This window comes from Neoarius graeffei, chromosome 1 (assembly GCF_027579695.1).
Source record: "Neoarius graeffei isolate fNeoGra1 chromosome 1, fNeoGra1.pri, whole genome shotgun sequence".
Lineage (NCBI taxonomy): Eukaryota > Metazoa > Chordata > Actinopteri > Siluriformes > Ariidae > Neoarius > Neoarius graeffei.
The window spans coordinates 60,484,972-60,504,571 of NC_083569.1; the positions used below are offsets into that span (position 1 = coordinate 60,484,972).

The 19,600-nt window shown below is 40.8% G+C and overlaps 1 protein-coding gene and 1 long non-coding RNA gene across 2 annotated transcripts in view; one reads left to right on the plus strand and one right to left on the minus strand.

The window, feature by feature from the left end:
• Positions 1 to 10,384, plus strand: part of ache (acetylcholinesterase) — a 53,426-nt gene extending 43,042 nt beyond the window's left edge. The window contains exons 2-5 of the mRNA XM_060935814.1: positions 3,384 to 4,843; positions 5,074 to 5,266; positions 5,390 to 5,568; positions 6,969 to 10,384. Coding sequence (XP_060791797.1) covers positions 3,445 to 4,843; positions 5,074 to 5,266; positions 5,390 to 5,568; positions 6,969 to 7,090 — 1,893 coding nt within the window. The 5' untranslated portion in view covers positions 3,384 to 3,444 and the 3' untranslated portion in view covers positions 7,091 to 10,384. The remainder of the gene's footprint in view (positions 1 to 3,383; positions 4,844 to 5,073; positions 5,267 to 5,389; positions 5,569 to 6,968) is intronic.
• A 2,122-nt stretch (positions 10,385 to 12,506) lies between these two features.
• Positions 12,507 to 13,927, minus strand: LOC132888121 (uncharacterized). Its single transcript, XR_009654905.1, has 3 exons — positions 13,838 to 13,927; positions 13,356 to 13,627; positions 12,507 to 13,244 (listed from the first exon to the last, which is right to left on the minus strand). It is a non-coding gene; the product is annotated as an uncharacterized LOC132888121 (long non-coding RNA).
• Between the last annotated feature and the right edge of the window lie 5,673 nt (positions 13,928 to 19,600).

Consider the following 19,600-nt stretch of genomic DNA (forward strand, 5'->3'; position numbering starts at 1 on the left):
GGGGGGGATTCGTCCCACCCAGATTTAAATTCACCTCGTTCGGTCCCCCCCCACTTATAGGGAGGAAAAACCGTCTATGCTGTCTTTATTTGCATAAGGCAAACCTCACGGAAAAATCAAAAGACTAATAACCATTCGGTTTATTGAGGTGCACAGCAGTATATACATAGTTGCAACTGCGCAGACTGCACAGGTTGCGAGCTCGAGCTTGGTTGCTATGGTTACCCACAACAAGTTTGACAGGCATATCAGGGACAGCTCCTCCTAGTTCAGGACCCCAACACGGCATGATGAAGGGTGCCAAAAGGCAGAAAACGATTGCATCATTTAAAAAAAAAAAATGACTGTAAGTAAACTGTGCCTTACTTTATCATATCACCTTGCAATTTTTTGATAGTCTGTTCAAAGTAATGTCGTAGTGAAAGTAAAATCGTATGGAGTAGAGATGCCTTTCTGGTAGCCTCCTTCTTTCGGTGGTAGCCTGTAGATACAGTGCTCAGAAGGCAGTTTTAATGTTTAATCTGGCGTTCCCTGCCATAATTTCAGTGAGCATATTGTTTCATAAGGAAACTTTGCGAAGAGTTGTTGACTGACTGCCACTCACGCAACACACAGGCATAGTTAGAAAGTCAGGATGCACTGGTTTACACTTTACACACACACACGTAGCCCAGCCTCTCGCTATGTTTAACAGTTGGAACTTAGCGGTTTTAAAACTAGTTTTGCAGTTTTGCAATTTCTGTGCGTGATGATAATGTGTAAACTTTGAATTTCCATAGGCTATGTTAAAATGTTATCATTGTCCTGGCCTGCAGGTAGTTCCTGGTGATGGCAGTGAGGGAGGTGAAATAACATGTATACACACTACCGTTCAAAAGTTTGGGGTCACCCAGACAATTTTGTGTTTTCCATGAAAAGTCACACTTTTATTTACCACCATAAGTTGTAAAATGAATAGAAAATATAGTCAAGACATTTTTCTGGTCATTTTGAGCATTTAATCGACCCCACAAATGTGATGCTCCAGAAACTCAATCTGCTCAAAGGAAGGTCAGTTTTATAGCTTCTCTAAAGAGCTAAACTGTTTTCAGCTGTGCTAACATGATTGTATAAGGGTTTTCTAATCATCCATTAGCCTTCTGAGGCAATGAGCAAACACACTGTACCATTAGAACACTGGAGTGAGAGTTGCTGGAAATGGGCCTCTATACACCTATGGAGATATTGCACCAAAAACCAGACATTTGCAGAATAGAATAGTCATTTACCACATTAGCAATGTATAGAGTGTATTTCTGATTAGTTTAAAGTGATCTTCATTGAAAAGAACAGTGCTTTTCTTTCAAAAATAAGGACATTTCAAAGTGACCCCAAACTTTTGAATGGTTGTGTGTGTGTGTGTGTGTGTGTATATATATATATATATATATATAACACACACACACACACACATATATATATATGAGTGATTCCACGCTTATGGGTACTGAAATGGGGACATGAACTTATTCACCTAAAACCATTTCTTTTTTTACCATCAGGTCACAAAACATGTAATCTTTAATGAATGATATGTTAAAAGATAACTTTAATTTTCTGAGATGTAATAAAAACATATTTATATGCCAAAGTCAGAACGTAACAGAAGTGTTGTGGACATATATATTCTCAATTTTAAAAATGTAGAATTACTTTTTGAAACATAGGAAGGTGATGTTTTAGCAAATATAATTAATAAACATGTGTAGTAGAATAAACATACACATTCTTTCAATAAGATTAACATGGTATATAGCTAGATTGTAATTAATTTGTAACAGACGCGAGATGGACAATCGTAACAGAAGTAATGTAACATACATCATTTTGGAACTCATAGGCTTGACTTTGGCATATAAATATGTTTTTATTACATCTCAGAAAATTAAAGTTATGTAATAAAAACATATTTATATGCCAAAGTCAAGCCTATGAGTTCCAAAATGATGTATGTTACATTACTTCTGTTACGATTGTCCATCTCGCGTCTGTTACAAATTAATTACAATCTAGCTATATACCATGTTAATCTTATTGAAAGAATGTGTATGTTTATTCTACTACACATGTTTATTAATTATATTTGCTAAAACATCACCTTCCTATGTTTCAAAAAGTAATTCTACATTTTTAAAATTGAGAATATATATGTCCACAACACTTCTGTTACGTTCTGACTTTGGCATATAAATATGTTTTTATTACATCTCAGAAAATTAAAGTTATCTTTTAACATATCATTCATTAAAGATTACATGTTTTGTGACCTGATGGTAAAAAAAGAAATGGTTTTAGGTGAATTTTTAAAAATAAGTTCATGTCCCCATTTCAGTACCCATAAGCATGGAATCACTCATATACACAAAATGGAATCACTTGCTGACAGCTCAGTCCCCCCCAGTTCAAAAATCCTATCTGCGCCCCTGATTGTACTTGATTGGCCAGCCAACTCGCCTGACTTGAACCCCATAGAGAATCTATGGAGTACTGTCAAGAGGAAAAGGAGAGACACCAACCTAGAAATACAGACAGGCTGAAGGCCACTATCAAAGCAGCCTGGGTTTCAATAACACCCCAGCAGTGCCACAGGCTGATCACCTCCATGCCATGCTGCACTGATGCAGTAATTTGTGGTAAAGGATCTCCAACCAAGTACTGAGTGTATAAATGAACATGCTTTTCAGAAGTTGGACATTTTCTGTATTGTAAATCCTTTTTTGGTATTTTTTTAAACATGAGCTGCTATAATCATAACCATAATCAATATTAAAACACAAAGGCTTGAAATTTCAATTTACGTGTAATGAATATAGAATATATGAAAGTTTTACCTTTTTGGGGGTGGCACGGTGGTGTAGTCACCTCACAGCAAGAAGGTTCTGGGTTCGAATCTCATGGCCGACGGGGGCCTTTCTGTGTGGACTTTGCATGTTCTCCCGGTGTCTGCATAGGCTTCCTCCAGGTGCTCAGTTTTTTCCTGCAGCTCAGGCATGCAAATTAGGTAAAATACCCAACCACTGGGGTTGTACAAGACAGTGCATACTTGATGCTGGTCCCAAGCCTGGATAGATTGGGGGGTTGTCAGGAAGGGCATCTGGTGTAAAACCTGTGTCAAATCAAATATACAGAACAGACTCCAAATATATGGGAAGAAGATGAAGGTTTACCTTTTTTCATCTTTTGGTAACTTAAACTTTTTTTCATTATATTCTTATTGATATATATATGTGTGTGTGTGTGTGTGTGTGTGTGTGTGTGTGTGTGTGTGTGTATACCTATATTCTTTTACAATACTTATATTGTTGCAATACTTGTTTTTGTGTGTGGCTTTTTGTCTTCTACAGATTATAATCTGAGTTGAGCCTGGAAAAAAACAAGCACCTTAACCCAAAACCAGAAGAGAATATGAAAATCTTACTCCTGCCTATTATTCTCATTATTTTCTTTATCCACCATTCTCTTACACAAAGTGACTCCGAGCTTGTAGTACCAACTAAGTTAGGTCGTGTCCAGGGTATACGTTTGCCCATCCCAGATCGAAGCCATGTTGTTGCCTTTCTGGGTATTCCATTTGCAGAACCTCCTGTTGGAAAAAAGCGTTTTAGGCCAGCTGAGCCCAAAAAACCATGGAATGATGTGTTTGAAGCCACAGATTATCCCAATGCTTGTTACCAGTATGTGGACACTTCATATCCTGGGTTTCCTGGCACCGAAATGTGGAACCCCAACAGGATGATGAGTGAGGATTGCTTATACCTAAACGTCTGGGTTCCTGCCTCCCCTCGGCCACACAACCTCACTGTTATGGTATGGATATATGGTGGTGGCTTCTACAGTGGTTCTTCCTCTCTAGATGTCTATGATGGTCGCTACCTGGCACATTCTGAGAAGGTGGTGGTGGTTTCTATGAACTATCGTGTGGGTGCATTTGGCTTCCTTGCCCTTAATGGCTCCTCTGAAGCTCCTGGAAATGTGGGACTGCTAGACCAGAGGATGGCACTCCAGTGGGTCCAAGACAATATTCACTTTTTTGGAGGCAATCCTAAGCAGGTAACCATTTTTGGGGAGAGTGCAGGTGGAGCCTCAGTTGGCATGCATCTTTTGTCTCCAGAGAGTCGCCCCAAATTCACTCGTGCCATTATGCAAAGTGGTGTGCCAAATTCCCCTTGGGCTACAGTCAGTTTTGATGAGGCTCGAAGAAGGGCCATGAAGCTGGCCAAATTGGTGAGCTGTCCTGATGATGATGACACTAAGCTAGTTGACTGCCTTAGGAACAAGCAGCCACAGGAGCTTATTGACCAGGAGTTCCGTGTACTCCCATATAGTAGCCTGTTCCGTTTTTCCTTTGTGCCTGTGGTTGATGGTGTGGTGCTACCTGATACCCCTGATGCCATGTTGAGCTCAGGCAATTTCAAGGATACTCAAATTCTTTTGGGTGTAAACCAGGATGAAGGGTCATATTTCTTGATTTATGGTGCTCCAGGTTTCAGTAAGGACAATGATAGTCTGATCTCAAGGGAGGACTTTCTACAAGGTGTTAGGATGAGTGTCCCTCATGCCAATGATATTGGATTGGAGGCAGTGATCCTTCAATACACAGACTGGATGGATGAAGACAACCCTGTGAAAAACCGTGAGGCAATGGATGACATTGTGGGAGACCATAATGTAATCTGCCCTCTGCAGTACTTTGCAAGATCCTATGCTCAATACAGTTCTAACCCTCCCCAGATAGGAACAACGAGTCAGGGAAACTTTGGCTGGGCCAATTCGGGCCCACCAAGCAACAGCGGCCATACACAAGGTAAGGTAATTATGGATAGTATTAGTACTTTTTCACTTGCGATTTAGGGTCTGGATTCATGTTTCTATTGAAATGTAGATAGATCTTCCATCAAGCATGGTGTTGCATTTTTAAAAAAAAAAGGCTAAAATGTAGTATAGGGTTTCTTTGGTGGGGTGGGTCGGAGTGTGGGGATTTTTTTTTTTTTAAATTAATTTATTTTTTAAATCCATCACATTTTCTGTTCACAGTTGCTGTGTACCTCTACCTCTTTGACCATCGAGCCTCTAACCTGGCCTGGCCTGAGTGGATGGGTGTGATCCATGGCTATGAAATTGAATTTGTGTTTGGTCTGCCTTTGGAGAAAAGGCTTAACTATACTGCAGAAGAGGAGAAGCTCAGTCGACGTATGATGAGATACTGGGCTAATTTTGCTCGTACTGGGTGAGTGAAAGTTTTGTGTGTGTGTGTGTGTGTGTAGATAAATGGGACTGTGCATGTTTTTCTTCCCTCGAGTGTAATGATGGCATGTCAGTTTTATCTTTCTCTCTCCATTTTCTTATTTAGCAATCCCAATGTCAATGTTGATGGATCCATAGAGAACAGACGGCGATGGCCTCTCTTTACAGCAACAGAGCAGAAGCATGTTGGCCTAAACACCGATGCAATGAAGGTGCACAAAGGGCTGAAAACACAGCTGTGTGCCCTGTGGAACCAGTTCCTGCCTCGCCTACTTAACATAACTGGTAACTAACAGAACTCACAGTTGCATGTAACATTTCAGTCAAATTATGATTATGAATTGTTATGGCTCTCTTTTTCCATTCAGTCTATGCTCCCTCATGTTGTCAGTCACTAAGAAACTGTAACTTTGCAAATGTTGTCATATTAACTTACATATATTCACCAGCTGAGCATGGACATGGGGAACGGTGAACTGAATGGTGCACTGAGAAATTGGTCATTTTTAAACACACAGACAACCTATGTGGTAATGGTTCAGAAATATCACTTGTGTATTGCTGTTTAGACAAGAAAGGCTGAGTAAAATAAATGAGATAAGAAAACCATAAATTGATTTTACTACTCCTTTTTCCCCCTCCTGTTTTAGTCAGTATCTTTCCTTTCTCTTTCAGCTTAGGTTAAAAGTAAGTATGATGGAAAAAAGCATTAAACACACTGAAACCCAGAACCTGAAGCAACAGAAGAAATGGGTTTTGTTCAGTTTTGCAAGCTAGGGCTCTCGCTAGAAAAGAGATAATGTTTCTTCAGTGAAGAGCACATCTCAACCCTTTTGTGCTTGCTTTATAACCTGAATATGTGAACCTTGAGCCTAGTTAGGTGTGTGCAAAGATTATCTATCTAACAAATACTGAATGAATGCAATCAATCTTGTCATACTCGTGCACTCGCTCACTCGAAGGACAAAAATTTTTTCTGCTTAGATGGTTGAAATTAAACATTTAAACTTGGATGTTTAAAATCATCTTAAACACTTAAAATTTTCCATTACAGTAAATAAGAAATATTCTAAACACATGGCAGGCATTGTGCTATGAAATGGCTTCAGAGTCTGAGAAAATACTGTATGAACCACACAGTAAATAAGGTATTTCAGTCCATAAGGAAATGCCTTGTCATTTTAATTTGGTGTATCATGGAAGTAAGCAAAACAACTGGTTGTCTTCTAGTAGAAGTGAACCAGAATATGAAGCAGTTGAAGTTGTACCCTATTGTTGAGAGTGAGAGATAATTTGGCTGCACTGGCCTGAACTCATAAATTGCAAATCCTCCAGAGAAGTTCTTTGCTCTAATAAAAGGGTGGGGTTTATGTGGGCTGTTGAGCTGCTGAGTAATTTGTTTAATGGGATCACTTGATATATCTGGAAGATCTCTGCACTGTTTTGTGTTCTGCTCTCACATCATGTTGCTTTTTCCATTCTTGTGTTACCTTTCCTTTGAATTTGATGTGTTCACTAAGTTACTAAACTCCTGTCTGGTAGTTTTATCTCAGGACGGAGTGTGTAGTTCTTTTCATGTCTCTAAAAATTGTCTCTTAAATTATGTAGCCTTTGTTACTTTTACACAAATTGAGTGAGTGTAAGCAAAATTAGACATGATGATTTCCTTGTCTCTTTATACCCAGACAACATTGATGATGCCGAGAGGCAATGGAAAGCAGAGTTTCACCGCTGGAGCTCCTACATGATGCATTGGAAGAGCCAGTTTGACCATTACAGCAAGCAGGAGCGTTGTACAGACCTGTAGATGGCCCTAGAGAGAATGTGAGACATGGAGAGAATGCAAGAAAACAAATATTTGAGAAGAATGATCATATTACTGTATAGTCTCAGGAGCCCTCTGACAGAATGTCCATCGTTCTCTGAGCCACTGTAGATTATGCCCATTATTGTTGGGTTCCTCTGAGTAGGTAAAAGATTTAACTTGGGAAGGGTACAGTTATAAACTCTACAGAGTATCATTTGCCACCCGTATATTGCTCACTATTGCATCATTTTGCATTTCAATACTATTACTATTGCCATATGCAGTTTTTTGACAGTATTGCATGTTAACTGTGGGAAGAGACTGTTAAAAGTTATGGTCATCATTGAGGATATAAAAGAAATGTTAAAGGCGTGATATTACCTCTGATAATTGTCTGTGTGTGTCAGTATACCTGATTCTTAGAAGCCCTCATTTACCCTGGTCCTCAGGATCCTACATTTCCCCCCCCCCCCTTTTATTTTTATTTATATATATATATTTTAATATAAACTTAAAGCTAGACGGCCTTTCGATTTCATAAAATCTGTGAAATGTAGTTCCCTCTGAAATTTGGTCATTGTGATGTGTTTATTTCTGTAATATCTCAAAACAAAAAAAACCCAGGCTGTTCTGTGGTTGCGAAGTTATTTAATTTGAGGGGATTCCCTAGCAAATGTGCATGAAATCACTCTCTTCGTGCAGTCAAGCAGACAGAGGAAGTCTGTGCGCACATGCGCAGGTTTACCTGCCATTTTGGGTTTTACGGCAGCTGGCATCCAGCATTGCATTACTGCCATCTACAGGTTTACCTTGACCTTGCACTGACAGTTATATCATTCTGGCGCTAAACGAACAGCTGATCACACTAAGGTGCTCGCTGACCGCCAATATTTATTAGTTTGGTCCTGCATTTCCTTTCCTTCGCAACGTTAATGTCTTTTTTTTCTTCTCGCTTTCCATTACAGTAGTCGGTCTTTCACGTTTCATTCACACACACTCATCCTCCATTTTTTTTTTCTCCTGTTTCAAATTTGTATCCCCACAATGCCTTGCGCAAACAGGGAAAACCCACCATGTGATGTATGATATAGTATTTTGGATTGGGTCATGCTGAAACAGAAAAAAAAATGGCAGAGAATTTTGGGCCACATGGCCCTAAATTAATTAATTGTTCTATATTTTTTTAAAAATAATAATAAAATTGAAAGTCTGTGATTCAAATTCAGTAGCTTTCGGTCCACTAAACAAAAATAATTGGGTGTCGGGAAAATTCTTTTTATGACCTACACTTAAAATCTGAAAGGCAGTCAACCTTTAAGGGTTTAATTTGCTTAAGCTATAATTGCTGTTTGACCACATGTGCATTTGTCCATTCCTCATCTCTTATATTGGTCCTCTCCACTTTTTAAATTTTGTGTGGCCTATGGTTGTGTAGTTGTCTGCTGTCTCAGTATGGGTCCAGATCAATTATTTGATTTGATATATAAGGGAATCATGAGCCATTTCAGTCCATGCTTCATGTGTTGGCTCTGAACTGCATTGATGTTTGCTCTGGCTTCCAGAAATGTGTGTGTATGCCATTTCTGTGTATTATACTGATATGTATAGCACTTATCTTGTTTGATACACCTATTGCATGCATTCTGGTGCTTACAGCATGATCCACCTCTATTTGTGTGTTTGTGAGGGTGTGCAAGCTAAAAAGTAACTGTGTAAGAGTATATCCAAATAGAGTGCCTCCATAGGTTAGTATCCATTATCTCCTGTCTATATGTAGAACATGACTTGTGAAAGTCACCTCCACTTTCATTATATTTGCCTGGGCACTTTGCGCATGTGTGCAAGTGCTAAAGAGAGAGGTCTGCAACTATTGTGTCATGCCCGTGTGCCAAAAAGTCAATAACCAACACACACACACACACACAAAAAAAAAAAAACCTACTGGCTCCCCTCCCAGTAGAAAAGAATTTTCATTACACTAATGGAAGGAGTGTAATTCAGTTAGTGCTCATTTGAAATGACAGCCTGCTATGTCAGCCATCTTAACCCCAACTCTGCCATCACTCAACTTGTGCATTTGGTGGATGATGTAGGAAAGCAGTGGGTTTTTTGTTTTGTTTTTTTTAATGGGAGTGTTCTGAGAGAAGACATTTACAAGAGCCAACTAGAGTTGATGCTTTACTCATTCTCATGGTTTAGTATGTCCTTTTTTCCTTTTAAGTATTTTTTTTTTGCATGTTTGCACTAAGTATGAAATGTAGAAGACTACAATGTTTATCAGTTTTGTGAAATCTGGTTTAACTCATGTACTATATTTATGCTTTATGGACATAATTCTGTTATTTACTCTCCCCCCCCTTGCCTTTCTGACCATATTTATCTCCAATATATTTGTACGGTTTAAAGTGTGGTTGTTTTGGGTGCTTTCGGTGAGTCACACCACTGATTTTCACATTATTTCAGCATAAGTTTTCATCGTTTGTTATAACACTGTGGAAGAGCAGGCCATCCAACAAATATTAAGGTTATGTGGAATTATATGTAACTTCAGAGTGACAGGAGAAAGACATTTTACTTTAGAAAATAAAATGGTAAAATGCTGTCCTAAATTATTTGGGTATGAGATAAAACAGATGCGTGAAAATAAATGTATGTGCCAGCAGTGTGGCTGAACAACATGCTTGTCTGTTGCTGCTCTTACATCTTTTGCTCATTGGCAATCTGTCCTTATCTCCTCTGTCCAGTGAAAAGGCCTAAATCTCCTCTTATACTGAATTATGTAATCATAAATTTGATTAAGCCTTTTAACAATGTAGTGCTGATGTACATTTTAAATCTATACCTATTAAAGATTACTATTAGCCCTGAGATTGAGGTTAGTAATAAGAGGTTATACTTGCAATTGAATATATTTGAATTGATAATTTCAATGGTAATCATCATGGTTGTGAAATTGTGAGTGATTAAATCACAATATCTGTGTGGTGGAGGGGGGCTTTTTTCAGTAACACTTTTTTTGAGATGACTTTGATTGCAATAGCACATAAACCTTTAGTCATGTACTGTAATTAATGTGAACACTTGGCATTGTGTGATTGTTCTAGAGTATTATCTGCGCATCCTCAAAGTGACTGACTGCATTTTCATTTTGCATCCTCGCTGTTATTCTTAATGGTTCAGACATTGCCCACTGTGCCAAACCTGTGTGGTGACAGCATTGTGTTACTACTCTGCATGGTACTACTGCTGCCTCTTGGGCGTTGTATCTGAAGTCCAACAAAACCTCATTAAAATGTCAGACTAAAATGAATGCGTGTTCCTTTTTTGCAGATTAAATCTGACAACACAAATGTAAATGCAAATTCAAGAGAAACATTTGTGGTTTTGTTTTTTTTCCCTTCTCTAACTTTAGATAGTGACTAATAGCCAGGTGCATCATATGAACAGTACAGTGATGACCCTGGGCTCTGTGGTTGTGTAATTTGGATCAGTATTCAAATTTGTACTTCATGGCATAATTTTTTGGGTTAGGACACATTTCTTATTCTAATTTACAAATTAGATGTACATTTTATGTTTAGAAGAGTAACTTGAGGGCATCGTGGCTCAGGCGCCATACCATAAATCCGGGGACCTGGGTTCGATTCCGACCCGAGGTCATTTCCCGATCCCTCCCCATCTCTCTCTCCTGCTCATTTCCTGTCTCTACACTGTCCTATCCAATAAAAGGTGAAAAAAAAAATCTTAAAAAAAGTGTAACTTCAACCACGGCTTCAGTTAATTTGGGGGGGGGATGAAGTGTGTTCTCATGATTTATAATGAATGCTTGGATCAATGCTAGCCTGACTTGGCTAATACTGTATGCTAAGGACTAATGTCATCTACTGTATGTCATATTTGATCACAAACAAGCTCGTGTTTCTCCTAGCGAGTGTCAATTCCACTGTCTTATGCCAGTAATCATGAGCTCACTTCACAACCTAGGGGCTGTTCACATGCAAGCAGAAAGAAAACAGTAAAATTCTCTCTCCCAAGAGAATACCATTTCTTTAGGAGAAAATGCAAAGACAACCATAAACACATTATCAATAATAAAGGGCATTGCTACATCTAAAATGCATTAATGCATACTTTAACCAACAAGAAATGCTTACAATAAATACTGCAATTAATAAAAAGAATGAGCCTATAAGGCTGGTAACTCATTTGTGCTCACTAAACACTGTCAGCTCCAGAATTATTGGTACAGTTGGTAAAGATTTTTTTTTTTAAAAGGTTATGAAGTGTCATTGCCATGAATTAGCATATCTCAAGGAAAATCTGCTAATTAATCTCATATTTTCATAAAAATTTTTACCCATCTTCAAAGGTGCAATCACGCTAGTTTGTGTAACCTTGTTTGTTGAATTTCAACACAAATTGTAGCCCTTGTACAAGTACATAAAACTTTATGCAGGAGATGGTCTCTATACTTACAAAGTTCTTGTGAAACTGGTGTTTCATGTAACTGATGGTTCTTGCATTCAGGAACACTGGGTATTTCAGTAGCCTTTCTGAAAGGGTTTAGAGTCATGGTTCTCATAGTTGGGTGCAGCGACTCCCAGGGATCCATGAACAGGGGGATGCTAAAGGGTTCAGGGTGATGTTATTTTTATTATTTTACATTTTGTTACAGGGCGGCACAGTGGCGTAGTGGTTAGTGCTGTCGCCTCACAGCAAGAAGATCCGGGTTCGAGCCCCGTGGCCGGCGAGGGCCTTTCTGTGTGGAGTTTGCATGTTCTCCCCATGTCAGTGTGGGTTTCCTCCGGGTGCTCCAGTTTCCCCCACAGTCCAAAGACATGCAGGTTAGGTTAACTGGTGACTCTAAATTGACCGTAGGTGTGAATGGTTGTCTGTGTCTATGTGTCAGCCCTGTGATGACCTGGCGACTTGTCCAGGGTGTACCCCGCCTTTCGCCCATAGTCAGCTGGGATAGGCTCCAGCTTGCCTGCGACCCTGTAGAAGGATAAAGCGGCTAGAGATAATGAGATGGTTACAGTGGTGGAAATCATACTACCCATCATGAAAGTTAGTTTTTCCTCAATTGCCAAGACACTTCTTGAAAGCTGCTCTCCTTTTCTCTAAACTGAACACAAAACCCAATTTTCAAGCTACATTCACAAAACCTCAGACTCTTCTTGCAAAACCAAACTTTCACCTCAAAACTGAACCATGTTGTCAAATCATGCCCCGAGTTAAAGTTAAAAACACTACTGAGCAGTCACTAAACACTACATAGAAAGATAGAAAACAATGCTCAGGACATGAAGCTGGAGAAATAAGTGTTTATTGTTAACTGTAGGCTAAATGCATGTTGCAAAAAAAAAAAAAGTGCATTTAGCACTTGTACAAAAAGACAAATAATAGAAGTCTTGTTTTTATAAGTGATGTAAATGCACAAGCAGAAATCTTGTGCATTTGCCACTTGTGTACAGTAAGCCCATGTAAAAATAAAGTACACAAATAAGTGCATTACTCAGCCACAGCATCATGTCTCCGTACTGGGTCAGGCCACAGGACTTCATCCACATCACAGGCCACATTGTCTGGCTAGGCAACAGGGGAAGGGGAAGAAAAAAAAAAAAAAAACCCACACACCCTGGCATGCCTCCACACCTATGTCACCACAGGCAAGTTCCATGGCTTGCAGGAGATTTACCTTGGTGTAAGGTTGGCATTCACATACCTTCCACCGCCATGAGAAGAATTCCTCAATGGGGTTTAGGAAAGGGGAGTACAGTGGAAAGCAAAGATTGATAAAACCTTGGTTCATATTGAACCACTCTAACCTGGAGGGCTCTGTGAAAACTCACATTGTCCCAAACATAGATGGGATGCTCATCCTGCTGCCCTAACAGAGCATCTCACATGTGATTGAGGAAAATGAGGAGCTGGTGAGTTGTAGGGCCCCAGGTTGGCATGATGGTGGACAACCCCATGATTGCTGATGGCAGCACATAATGGGACATTGCCACCACGCTGCCCAGGGACACCAACAATGGCTTGATGGCCAATCACATTACAGCCTCCTTCTCCTTTTGGGGAGATTAAACCCAGCTTCATCCATGTAGATGTATTCATGGGGTCTTTCCATTGCATCCAGTTGAAAAACCCTCTGTAGAAATAGATATAGTTTTGCAAGTGATACAGAAAAAGTGATTTAGGCCACTACAGTAAATCACTACTTAGAGTAATCAACATTGAATGTGTCTGGATATATACCAACCTGTACATACTAGAATCTTTGCTCTTTGACTCTGCGAGTTGCGATCAAAGGGCACTCTGTATAGCTGTTTCATGTGCAGTCTGTTGCACTTGAGGACACGATCAACAGTAGAGGCTGACAGTTGATACCCTCAAAATTTATATGGTCCTCAATGAGCTACTCAATTTCACTCAGTTTAACAGCATTGTTCTTACAGACAATATCAACAATTAGGGTCTCTTGGTGTGGGGAGAACATACCTGTCCTCCCACCCCCATGTGGCAGTCTTAATTCTACAAAAAGAGAACATACAGTTACAAAAAAATATACATGGAATACTAGGCCTATAAACAGTTAGACCAACCCACCATTACAATACTACAGTACATTGGTACAGTGATGTACTGAAACATAAGTATACTGTAGTACAGTATGTAGTATGTCATACAGTAATTGCTGTCAACATTTACATACTGTACTATAATGTCAAAAAAGGTAATTACCTGTTCTCTTCTCTAAATCTTCAGATTATGGTGGACACAGTGAATCTACTGATGTTTGGTGGCACCCTTTCTCCAGCCTCCCTCATGCTCATACTATGGACAAAAACATGGTCAATCACAGTAGCTCTGATTTCATCAGATATTACTGTTCTTTGTCTTCACTGACCACCTCAACCTCCTCTCTCACAAACTCTTCTTCTCAGATTTCTATCCATTGTAGGGCCTCACAAACCAGTGCTCTCTGAACTGGCTTATATGTTCCCTCACATCATTAGCCAAATGTGTGATCAATTTTGAGTTGTTGTGTTCAAGTGGTGACACCTGTGCTTTAATTGTGTTTGACTTTTGTCACCTGTGCTCACCATTATGCAGCATGGGTGCATCACAATGAAAATGTGTTGGCAAGTTGTGTCTAAACAGGTGAAAAGTGCTTATGGTTTTGCCAAAAGAGTGATTGATTCAATCAGTGGGTTCAGGCAACTGAGCATTTGGTTCAGACAATAGGGTTTAGTCTTTTAGCAATTGAGAAAAACTGTAATATATTCACTATTAAATTCTTATAGCTAGACGCCAATTTGACAGGCCACTTGAACTGAATGGGTTTATTCCTGATCGAATGACAACTTCAATTAAAAAAAAAAGGTGATTTGTAAAATGAAGACACAAAAAAGTTACATGGTTTCAGTAAATACTCAAAATATCATGGTACACATTTAAATAATGGGCCTAATATTTATGTTCATACTGTATGAAGGGGGTTCGTTTTTATTTTTATTTTTTTAAGTTAGAGGTAACCGTTTTAATGAACCGAAGATGCCAGGGCTGCCACTGTGTTGTTCTGATTGTGGTTTAATGACAGCTTGTCATTTACAATTATACATTTTGGATCACCAGTATAATGTATTCAGACATATCAAAACCATATATAGTCTTTTTGATACTACTAAATTTCGTAAATAATACAGTTGAAATAATAATAATAATAATAAAGTTGGGCGGCACGGTGGTGTAGTGGTTAGCGCTGTTGCCTCACAGCAAGAAGATCCAGGTTCGAGCCCCATGGCCGGCGAGGGCCTTTCTGTGTGGAGTTTGCATGTTCTCCCCGTGTCCGCGTGGGTTTCCTCCGGGTGCTCCGGTTTCCCCCACAGTCCAAAGACATGCAGGTTAGGTTAACTGGTGACTCTAAATTGACCGTAGGTGTGAATGTGAGTGTGAATGGTTGTCTGTGTCTATGTGTCAGCCCTGTGATGACCTGGCGACTTGTCCAGGGTGTACCCCGCCTTTCGCCCGTAGTCAGCTGGGATAGGCTCCAGCTTGCCTGCGACCCTGTGGAACAGGATAAAGCGGCTAGAGATAATGAGATGAGAGATAAGAATAATAAAGTTGCATTTATAGAGTGCCTTTCTCAAACTCAAGTGTCACTTTACATAGGTCAGAGAAAACAACACACACACACAAAAGGAGTTGCTAAAGAGTGGTGAGTTTATGCACTGGTGGAGAAATGTTCATGAAAAGGTTTTGAGATGAGATTTGAAGAAAGGAAGAGAAGAGCAGTCACAGAGGGGTTGAGGAAGGGAATTCCAGAGCTTGGGGGCCATGGCACTGAAGGACCTGCCGCCCAGGGTAGAGTCTAGTGCGAGGAACAGCAAGGAGATTATAGCTAGAAGATCTGAGAGAGCAATATGGAGTATAAGGGGTTAGAAGATCACAGATGTAAGAAGGAGCAAGGTTATGGAAAGCTTTGAAGGTGAGTAGTCTCATCTCATCTCATTATCTCAAGCCGCTTTATCCTTCTACAGGGTCGCAGGCAAGCTGGAGCCTATCCCAGCTGACTACGGGCGAAAGGCGGGGTACACCCTGGACAAGTCGCCAGGTCATCACAGGGCTGACACAGACACGGACAACCATTCACACTCACATTCACACCTACGGTCAATTTAGAGTCACCAGTTAACCTAACCTGCATGTCTTTGGACTGTGGGGGAAACCGGAGCACCCGGAGGAAACCCACGCGGACACGGGGAGAACATGCAAACTCCACACAGAAAGGCCCTCGCCGGCCCCAGGGCTCGAACCCAGGACCTTCTTGCTGTGAGGCGACAGCGCTAACCACTACACCACCGTGCCGCCCACAAGGTGAGTAGTATGATTTTATATTTAATTCTGGACAGAACAGGTCGCCAGTGAAGCTGAGAAAGAATGGGGGTGATATGAGCAGATCGTTTGGAAATCTAGCATGATATACAACCTTCTATATACGGCTTTGTGGATTACATTTTTAGAAACAGTATGTTGTAGTGCAGATTTTATCCTGCAGATGGCACTTTGTACTCGCGGAAGGAAAATAACGTCAAATTCAAACTTTGTTTTCAAAAATCGCTGCAGGAAAAAAAAACTCGATCTCTAGTGACATGCCTGTGGACGACTTTTTTTTTCCTCTCTCTCTCTTTTTAATTGTATAGTCTGGTAAGTTACATATAACATCAAATAGGCATGAACATACATGAACCCCAGCACAGTCCTGGGGTGCTTCCTGACCGAGAAAGGAGGAAAAAAGAAATAGTGATGGAAATTCCAGCTCTTTTCAGTGAGTCGGTTCATTTGGCTCAGTACACCAGTCAGACCCGACTCTTTCATCTCCCAAACGGTTGACTGTCGGGTTTTTCCCCTCTGAAGTGGACAACGTTTGGGATATTTTGACCAGTGATTGTTTTCTTTGCATAACTAGCTATATTATGGTTGAAATTATTTCCTGAAATCCTACTCTATTGAGGTATTTCACTCACGTGACCAAGTCATGTGACGCTGCCATTTTGGACGTCACGGCTCGAATCAGTTTGAATGCGAGGAAGGCGACAAATGAAAAACATAAAAGAAAAAGGAGCGAGATGCAGAAAACACCTTCACTATCCAGCGACGTAGGGCATTTACAGGGCGAGCAGAGGGAGAGGTATTTGCAAAAATTGAGGTTAGCAGGCTTAGAGAACGACGTTTACCTGCTTCCACCAGGGTTGCTCACTGACGTACGGAAGTACACGAAGCCCTCGTCTTTACCTGACTTCAGCCCACATGATCTGTATACCTATGTCGTTAAAAACCCATCGCCATACACAGGTATTGATCTGAAAGCGTATAAGAGTTTGGATGCCTACAAATATTTTGTGTCAGGCTGGGTAACATGCCTACATCAGCGGGTCGTCCCTGGAGCCGGTGGTCGCCATCTTATTACAGCTAAGGTTTGTTCACATTTTCATTTACTTTCGGTCCTCAGGATAAACAAAATGTTATTAAATGTCATTGAAATAACTTCTTAGTCTGTTGAGACATGGCCCGTTATAAATTTGCTGTTACCAGGCAGTGACCAAGAACTGTATTATTAGGGTCGGTGTCTGTGTTGTAGCAGTGTACTAGCAACTAGCTGTTAGCACTAGCTAATGTCAACAACATCGTAGCTGGTATGTTACTGTAGCAATATTTACGTTCAGTCATTTGGATGACTGTTAAAACCTTTCAGTCTCAAGTTTTTCCTTTACTGGATTTACTAGTTTACTGAGCTAGCGCGCTCGGCCAAACCGGGAGCCATCGCGCGCTCTCCGGCCGAGCCGGGAGCCATCGCGCGCTCTCCGGCCGAGCCGGGAGCCATCGCGCGCTCTCCGGCCGAGCCGGGAGCCATCGCGCGCTCTCCGGCCGAGCCGGGAGCCATCGCGCGCTCTCCGGCCGAGCCGGGAGCCATCGCGCGCTCTCCGGCCGAGCCGGGAGCCATCGCGCGCTAGCTCAGTAAACTAGTAAATCCAGTAAAGGAAAAACTTGAGACTGAAAGGTTTTAACAGTCATCCAAATGACTGAACGTAAGTATTGCTACAGTAACATACTAGCTACTGTTGTTGACATTAGCTAGCTTGCCGTCCAAAATGGTGGACACCGGGGCGTCACGTGACCCTGTGACGTCAGGTGAAATACCTCAATAGTCAAGTCAAGTCTACAGTATTTGTACAGCGCTTTTAACAACAGACATTGTCGCAAAGCAGCTTTACAGAATTTGAATGACTTAAAACATGAGCTAATTTTGTCCCTAATCTATCCCCAATGAGCAAGTCTGTGGCGACGGTGGCAAGGAAAAACTCCCTCAGAAGACACAAGGAAGAAACCTCGAGAGGAACCAGACTCAAAAGGGAACCCATCCTCATTTGGGCAACAACAGATAACATGACTATAACATTAACAATTTTAACATGAAGTCAGTTTCATTGATGTTATAAACTCTTCATTGATGGAAACTTGAGTGAAAACTGTTCATGACAACTGCAGTCCAAAAATTAGCAAATCAACTGTAGTCCTCAGCCATAAAAGCATTACTGTAAGCGTCCAGAGCGTCCTCCAGGTGTGACTTTCAACTGTCCATATGGGGCCGTTCTCCACAGGAGCGATGTGATGAGACTCCGACTAGACACAGGGCATCAGGATAGATCAGGCAGGTCCGAGGAGCAGAAGAGGTCAACATCTTGATCTCAGGATTGACATGTAACTCAGAGGGACAGATTGGGGGGGACGTGAAGTCAATTTTGTTGATATTAACTCTTCATTGATGGAAACTTGAGTGAAAACTGTTAATGACAACTGCAGTCCAAAAGTTAGCAAGTCAACTGTAGTCCTCAGCCATAAAAGCATTACTGTAAGCATCCAGAGTGTCTTCCAAGTGTGACTTTCAACTGTCCATACGGGGCCGTCCTCCACAGGAGCGATGTGATGAGACTCCGACTAGATATAGGGCATCAGGATGGATCAGGCAGGTCTGAGGAACAGAAGAGATCAGCATCTCGATCTCAGGATTGACGTGTAACTCAGATGGACAGATGGGGGGGGGGAGAAAACACAGGTTGTTAGGTACGCCCAGTGTCACCTGATAAGTAGGAACAGTATGCATTTTGCGCTGAGTACAAGCAGGGACTCCGGCAAAACTATGACAGCATAACTAAAAGGGGAGAGCCAAAAGGTGACACAGGCATGAGGGAGCCCCGGGACATAAAGCAGCAGCCGCTACACCATCAACACACTCGAGTGAGCAAGCGAGTGGGGACTGACAGCATCCATACATCCCAGTTTACCAAAACACTCTGTCTGAGGACCCTCCAGATCTACTCCTTTCCCTCAGAAACACTGTTAACAAAAGGCTTGACTAAACAGATATGTTTTCAGCCTAGACTTACTGAAAATTAGATTTACTCTATATTCCAAATAACAGAACAACTTTGCATTTCACAACATTGGTTTAAATAATTGTCAAATCTGCAGGTTGCTGCGAATATATACTTTTATATATAATACTTTTATAATGTGCAATACCTCACTCCATAATGTGAAACACAACACATTCACCTCACCTCAGGACTATGCACCTTACACACAACACATACACCTCAGGACTGTGCACCTTACACACACCTCAAGTCTGTGCACCTACCTTACCTTGCAATACTTCATAAATGTGTAATATTTTATTTTATAATGTGAATCTCTCGTGCAATAATTTATAATGTGACTCTCTCTGTGCAATAATTTATATGTGCAATGAGCAATACCTCACTCCATAATGTGTAACACAACACATACACCTCAGGACTGTGCACCTTACCCCCCGACACCCCCCCCCCCTTTTTTTTCTCCCCCCCTTCCTCTCTCTCACTCTACACGCTGTTTTGCACTGTTATTGGAGATGCTTTAATCTCATTGTACACGCAGAGCATTTTTTTAAGGATTTTCCAC